Raw genomic sequence first — 7,500 nt, forward strand, 5'->3', positions numbered from 1 at the left:
TCATTCATAGTAGCTTGAGACAGAGCGAGGGAGTATGAAAGAGAGATAGAGAGAGAGAATGATAGAGAGAGAGAACGAGAGAAGAAGAGCGAGAGAGAGCATTATTTATGAGCGGTCCGGATGCAGGGGGGCATGAAAGGGAATCGGAGAACACAGCTCTTGACAGAGTTGAGCTTCTAACACGGGCCCTGACACCAGCTGACGGGGCGGGGGGAGGGGGGGGGGGGGGGTTGGATGGGGGAGGGGGTCCGACAGAAGGAAGTGTGTGGAGATCACAGAGAGAGAGAGGAGAGAGAGGAGAGCAGAGGACCCAGTGGGTCTCGGCGTTCACATGTTCATTCCTACCCCCATTTACCCTGAGAATGAGAGGGCTACACAGGCTCCGTAATGAGAGGAGGAGTATGAAGAGAGAGAGGGGGGGGGGGGTGAGGATGAGGAGGGGGAGGAAGTGCTCATTCAAGGCCCCCTTGCTCATTTGACCTCGACTCAAGGCTTTGTTAGTATTCTGCTCGTAGCTCGTACATCGAGCTCGTGATGCCGAGCTCTTTCAATAAAAAAGAGTGCTTTTGATAGGTGCTTGGGGGTCGGGGTTTATATCTGAGCCCTCGCGTGTCTCCTCTCTGCTAGCGCCGCCGTCTCTGTCATGGTTTGATGGGTGTGTAGGCTACATTGAACCCTGTGTTGACCCTCGTCTCCCTGCACTGAGATGCCCACCCCACCTCCTCCCTTAACGTGGCCCTCCGAGGTGCTCTCTTCCTGGGAGACTCATGGGAGAAGAAGCCCAATTAACCAGCAGCTGAGATTGCATCCTTACAGTATGTGTGTGTGACTGTAGGTGTGTGTGTGTGTGTGTGTGTGTGTGTGTGTGTGAATGTGTGTGTGTGTGTGTGTGTGTGTGTGTGTGTGTGTGTGTTTGTTGGAAAGGTGTGTGTGTACAAGCTAATTATACAGCATCTAGGCATTGAGGTTTGCAGATGAAAGGGCTTGAAATGTCCATCAAAATGTACTTGAGAAAGTATGGAGACTCGTGTGTGTCTATGCGCGCTTGCGAGTGTGTGTGTAGGTGTGTCTGTCTGTGTGTTGTGTGTGTTGTGTGTGTTGCGTGTGTTGCGTGTGTTGCGTGTGTTGCGTGTGTTGCGTGTGTTGCGTGTGTGCGTGTGTGTGTGTGTGTGTGTGTGTGTGTGTGTGTGTGTGTGTGTGTGTGTGTGTGTGTGTGTGTGTGCGGTTGCATAACTGGCCTGTAACTGACCAGAGTCTGTGAGCAGTGAAGGGCAGCCAGAGAGCTGCAGGCGGAGAGTAGATAGATGGAGGAGTGGGGCCTTGACCCCATCTTTCTCTCTCTCTCTCTCTCTCTCTCTCTCTCTTTCTTTCTTTCTCTCCTTCTCCTTCTCTTTCTCTCCCTCCTTCTCTCCCTCCTTCTCCCCCTCCCTCTCTCTTGTCTTTCTGGATAGATGGTTAGTACAGCAGTTTTTGCACAGCTCTCTGTGCACAAAAAGTACTTACAGTTCTCCCCCCTCTCCCCCCCTCCTCTGTTCTGCCGATAGTGGCCTGTTTCCAGTATTCCTTATTAAGTGAATGCTGCAGTCAATCATTTGAGCTCCATCTTATTACAGGCCTGTGGGGGAGTAGTGTGTGTGATTGATGTGGGAGTTTGAGCTCAGAGTGCCCTGATGCATCTTCATTTTGGTGTGTGTGTGTGTGTGTGTGTGTGTGTGTGTGTGTGTGTGTGTGTGTGTGTGTGTGTGTGTGTGTGTGTGTGTGTGTGTGTGTGTGTGTGTGTGTGTGTGTGTGTGTGTGTGTGTGTGTGTGTGTGTGTGTGTGTGTGTGTGTGTGTGTGTGTGTGTGTGTGTGTGTGTGTGTGTGTGTGAGAGAGAGAGAGAGAGAGACAGTGAGATCATTCGCTTGTGAACAGTTGCCTAATGCATGTTTTTTTTTTTTTTTTTAGCCTAATGCATGTTAATGTGAATGATTTAAATTTAACTCATCAAAATGTTGCTTTCTGTTTGTGTTTTCAGCTCTCCTGTACAAACCTATCGACCGTGTGACCAGGAGTACATTAGTCTTACATGTGAGTATATGGAGGATCATTACGCCTCATATAAACCAACACTAGCCAGTCCTTTTACTGGATGTGATGTTCATGTGCGTAGCAGCAAAAAAAACACTGACGTCACATGACAGGAAGTCGTCAGGTTCAAAGTGGGGTCACTGGGGCGCTCCAGGTTTCACCCTGACGGAGGGTATGGACACAGAGGGCACATTTTTGAAGGGCGCCTGTTTTCCGAGCCTGCTGAGGGGAACAGAAACTGAATGAATGAATGAATGAATGAATGAATGAATGAATGGCTGAATGGCCCCTCCTTGGTGTGGACGTGCTTAATGTTGAGTCATCCCAGCTCTGGGCTCAGCTATCTGCAGAGAACAGAGACTTCTCCAAAGAGTCTGTGCTCTCTCCACTTATGCTGATTCCACGGCAATTTTTTTTTTATCGAATCGCCCATAGAATACTGAACAAAGGCATAATGGATTCGTCACAAAGGTCACCTTGACTCATTGGAGTTGACGCACAGTCAGTATGAATTTTAATGCGCACTAACTACTGGGTATGCGCCCACACACACACACACACACACATACACACACACTCTCTCTCTCTCTCACTCAGTCACACTCACTCACTCACTCACTCACTCACACACACACACACACACACACACACAATCTCTCTCTCTTTCTCACTCAGTCACACTCACTCACACACTCACACTCACACACACACACACACACACACACACACACACACACACACACACACACACACACACACACACACACACACACACACACACACACACACACACACACACACTCCCCGTGTGGGTTGCCCTGCTGTGTGGGATGCTGATGTAGCTGTTAGTGTGGCTCACTGCTGAGCACAGAGCTGCTGGGAGACAGGGGGAGATTGGCTGCAGTGGGATTTACAGCTCAGTGTGAGCATGGGCTCTCTCTCTCTCTTTCTCTCTCTCTTTCTCTCTCTCTCTCTGTCTCTTTCTCTCTCCCTCTCTGTTTTTTTCTTTCCCTCTCTCTGTCTCTTTCTCTCTCCCCCTCTCTCTCTCTCTCTATTCCACTGTTGTTCTCTCGCTGCCTTGTTCTCTCTCCCTCTCTCTGTCGCTGTCTTTCGTTCTCTCTCTCTCTCTCTCTCCCTCTCTCCCTCTCTCCCTGTCCTCCATGAGGTAATTAAAGACTGGAGGAATCCGTTGCTCAGACACGGATGAGGAGCTACCCGGAGACAACATTGTTCTGGAAGCCGGAATCTTCCTTTGAAGACTAAATTCTAGTTTTTATCCTGTTCAGGAAAACATGGGCTCAAGCATGCTTATATCTGAATGTTAGTCTGATAGACCGTGCTTCATATAGTCCTTAAGTTTCTAGCAAAGCTATTCAGGTGAAGACGAGGGGAATTAGAATGAGGGAAGACATGATTGTGACATTTGGATTGCATAAACATTGGTGTGAAATTTGGTGTATAGGTGCCTGTAGTGACTTCATTCTACATGTGTGTGTGTGTGTGTGTGTGTGTGTGTCTGTGTCTGTGTCTGTGTCTGTGTCTGTGTCTGTGTCTGTGTCTGTGTCTGTGTCTGTGTCTGTGTCTGTGTCTGTGTCTGTGTCTGTGTGTCTGTGTGTCTGTGTGTGTGTGTGTGTTTCCAGGACCTGCTGAAACACACTCCAAAGGACCACCCTGATTTCCCGCTCCTTCAGGACGCGCTGAGGATATCCCAGAACTTCCTGTCCAGCATCAACGAGGAGATTGACCCACGCAGGACCGCCGTCACCACGCCTAAGGGAGAGGTGTGTGTGTGTGTGTGGGCGTGCTCGTGCTCGTGCTCGTGCTCGTGCTCGTGTGTGTGTGTGTATGTGTGTGTGTGTGTGTGTGTGGGCGTGCTCGTGCTCGTGCTCGTGCTCGTGCTCGTGCTCGTGCTCGTGTGTGTGTGTGTGTGTTTGTGCGAGAGAGAGAGAGGATGTGTGTGTGTCTGTGCATTGTCAGACATGCTAAGAAGCTCATTAACAGGAACTCATTTTCAAAGTGTCCTTTGAAGTTCAGATGCAGACGAGTGAAGGGGCTGAAGTTGGAATCATAGTCTAGATATTAATGGTCCTTTTAGTATCATCTCGGCAAGCCTGTAGGAAGAACATGTACTCATTATTTGTTTAATTATTTGATACGGTTAATTTAGTGACGTTATTTTGTTAGGCCTGTGCTATCTGCACCCAGCCAGTTGTACAGAGGTAGGGCGTGTTGTAGTGAAACAGTGTGTGTAAGGCAGCCGCTCCAACAGGAAATGATGTCAAGTTGCACTTCCTGGCAGGCTCGTCAGCTGGTGAAGGACGGCTTCCTGGTGGAGGTGTCGGAGGGCTCGCGAAAGCTCCGCCACGTCTTCCTCTTCACTGACCTGCTGCTCTGTGCCAAGCTGAAGAAGACCTCTGTGGGGTACGACCTGCCCTGCCACTCCAACACCGCCAACACCAACACCAACACCAACACCACCAACACCAACACCACCACCAACACCACCATATGAGCAACACCACCACCAACACCAACACCAACACCAACACTACACCACCATATGAGCAACACCACCACCACCACCAACACCATTTGAGCAAATACACTGTATTACTCACCTCCACTTCAACCCGTTCTGATATGAACACTCATACCGAAATGCTGCACAAAACCTGAGGGCGTAGTCTTCATTCTCTAGAACTTTTGTTGTTCTCTCTCTTGACACTTTCATTTATTTTTCTTTCATCTCTCTTCTCTCTGTTTTATCTTTGTGTGATGTGTGTTCATGAGGAGACTCCTCTAGTTCTTTTGGTCTGTCGCTGTCACACTGCTACACACAGGTCACTGAATTTATGAAGCAAACAATTGAGCTGCCAAGTGACGGCTCGAGGGATTCTGTTGGTCCCGGAAGCATAGTGTCCGCCAACCCCTTATCTCCGCCTGAGAGGTGGTTTATTGAGTGACCCTTAATTCAGCGAAAGCTTCATCCTGCTCCTTCAACACACGCGCGCACATACACACACACACACACACACACACACACACACACACACACACACACACACACACACACACACACACACTGCTCTGTGTGCGTGTGTGTGTGGACAGGTAGGGCCATTGTGAGTGCGCCAGGCTGAGTTCCTCTCTTGTCAACCTCCTGTCCTGATGAAGTATTTCATTTACACAAGTGCCCTGTGCTTGTCAGACGCGCTGTCGCCGAGGTTACTGTCTCCAGGACGCCCCCGCCTCGGCGATTGATGGCTCCTCCTGCGGCTGCCTGTCTCTGCCGCCGTCATGTCTCCACGGCAGCTCATGTTTCCCGTCATGTTCGCCCATTCTCCCGTCTCCAGTCCGCTTATTTGATCTCCGCTTCCCCAGCGCTCCTGGATCAGCTGATTAGCGCTTATCTCCACTCTAAACCTGCTTCACTGATTCCAGATCAGTCTCTTTATTCATAAATAAATCCCCCCCCCCCCGGCTCCATATCTATAAGTGGGGGATATCGTCTTTGTGTCTGTGGCGTCCGAGGCTCAGTGTTACACAGCGTCACCCTGATTATCCCCCCTCCCTTTGTGTCCCACTTTATTTTAATTAGTGACACACCGAGACCTGAATATTCATCAGCTCCGATTAGAGTAAACAGACTCCGTGTAATGAGACTTGTCTGGGACGTAAGTGGAGGAGACAGGCGGGGTCTATTAAGGCGTAGTTTATGTCACCGTAGCGACAGGGCGGTGGCGCTAATGAGCTGCGATGTGTCGCGGAGCGCTCATGTGCTCATATGGAGTGGAGGGGCTGTCAGTGGTGACGGGTAAAAATGAACACACAGCCATAATGTCACCCCCCCCCCCCCCCCCCCCCCATTTCCATGGAGTTGTCTCACACTTATGCAGTAGCAATTAGCATACAATGCAGAGAGGAAAGATAGCAATGGGAACATGTAGGTGTCAGTATATGGTGTGTGTGTGTGTGTGTGTGTGTGTGTTGTGCGCGTCTGTGTGTCTCTGTGTTCCGGGCTGCATGAGTGCATGAAAAAAACGAGACCACATATTCTACTTAAATTGTTATATATGTAGGCCTGATTTTAGACTTCCTTGTTTCCTGAGATGAGCAGTGTTGATTTGACTCAGCAGCGGAAGCCCGGTGTGCTTCAGCCATCCCTGTGTGCTGTTTGTACACACACAGAACACAAACCATCACACACACACACACACACACACACACACACACACACACCAACACACAGAGACACACACAGAGCACAAACCATCACAAACCATCAAGCACCACCAAGCAGTAGGCCTCTGTTTCCATTGGAGGTCCTAGTGATCATTAGAACCTGCAGGGCATTATCCAATAAAAGCCAAGGCCAATGCCGTTTCCAGCAAGTCAACATTAGGGTAATGGTGTTTGGTCTGTCATAGGATTCGGCCCCATAAGTCACCCGCATAATGAATATGATTTGTGTATGTGTGTGTGTGAATATGATTTGTGTGTGTGCGTGTGTGTGCATATGATTTCTGTGTTAATGAGTTGACAGTGTACACCCCAGGCTAACTTCTGCATTCTCATTAGCAAAGTGGAGGTGCTTTCCCCTGGACATTCATTTAGCCACATGATTTATATGCAGATGTACGGCGTGCCATTTTTTTTTTTTTTCTTGTCAGCACGGTTTTCCTAAAACATTATAAATGAGCCGTCATCTGCTTTTAGCCCAGCGAAAAATGGCTGCTCACAAATCTCCCACACTGGCCGCATATAAATAATGTTAATCTTACAGGAACAAAGAGGTGTGCTTGTTTTGAGAACGCATTAAAGGGAATATTAAATTACGGCAGTGATACAGCGGCCTTTTTGTCTTGCAATCTTCCATTGTCCTCGGGTTCCCGGCCAACGCTAATTGAATCTCTCTCTCTATCTATCTCTCTCTCTCTCTCTCTTTCTCTGTCTCTCTATCCCGCTGTTTTTCTTTCTGTGTGTGTGTGTGTGTGTGTGTGTGTGTGTGTGTGTGTGTGTGTGTGTGTGTGTGTGTGTGTGTGTGTGTGTGTGTGTGTTTGTGTCCCTGCCAGCGTGTGTGCTTTTTTCTCATTGTGTGTCTGCCTTTCTCTGTGTGTATCCATGTGTGTTTGAGCTAGTTGTTCTTTGTTTGTTTGTTGTTTATTTGATTGAACGTTTTGTCGGGAATTTGTATATTGTAATGAAGTATGATTAACAGTATCTTTGTTTGCCTCTCTCTCTCTTTCTCTCTCCCTCTCTCTCTCTTTCTCTCCTTCTCTCCCTCTCCCTCTCCAGGAAGCACCAGCAGTATGAGTGTAAGTGGTACATCCCCCTGGCTGACCTCACCTTCCAGACGTTGGACGACGCGGCCGACTCCATCCCCCACATCCAGACGCTGCCCGAGCACGAGCTGGACGAGATGAAGAACAAGA

General features: G+C 49.0%; 1 protein-coding gene across 4 annotated transcripts in view; it reads left to right on the forward strand.

Moving 5' to 3' along the window:
• abr (ABR activator of RhoGEF and GTPase) overlaps nucleotides 1-7,500 on the forward strand; it is a 153,761-nt gene that overhangs the window by 75,455 nt on the left and 70,806 nt on the right. For all 4 annotated transcript variants that reach the window (XM_062536178.1, XM_062536179.1, XM_062536180.1 and 1 more), the window contains 4 exons: nucleotides 2,016-2,068; nucleotides 3,709-3,849; nucleotides 4,368-4,489; nucleotides 7,364-7,500. The exon at nucleotides 7,364-7,500 is cut by the window's right edge and continues 35 nt beyond it. In XM_062536178.1, coding sequence (XP_062392162.1) covers nucleotides 2,016-2,068; nucleotides 3,709-3,849; nucleotides 4,368-4,489; nucleotides 7,364-7,500 — 453 coding nt within the window. The remainder of the gene's footprint in view (nucleotides 1-2,015; nucleotides 2,069-3,708; nucleotides 3,850-4,367; nucleotides 4,490-7,363) is intronic.

This window comes from Sardina pilchardus, chromosome 5 (genome assembly GCF_963854185.1).
Source record: "Sardina pilchardus chromosome 5, fSarPil1.1, whole genome shotgun sequence".
In the NCBI taxonomy this organism is placed as follows: Eukaryota; Metazoa; Chordata; class Actinopteri; order Clupeiformes; family Clupeidae; genus Sardina; species Sardina pilchardus.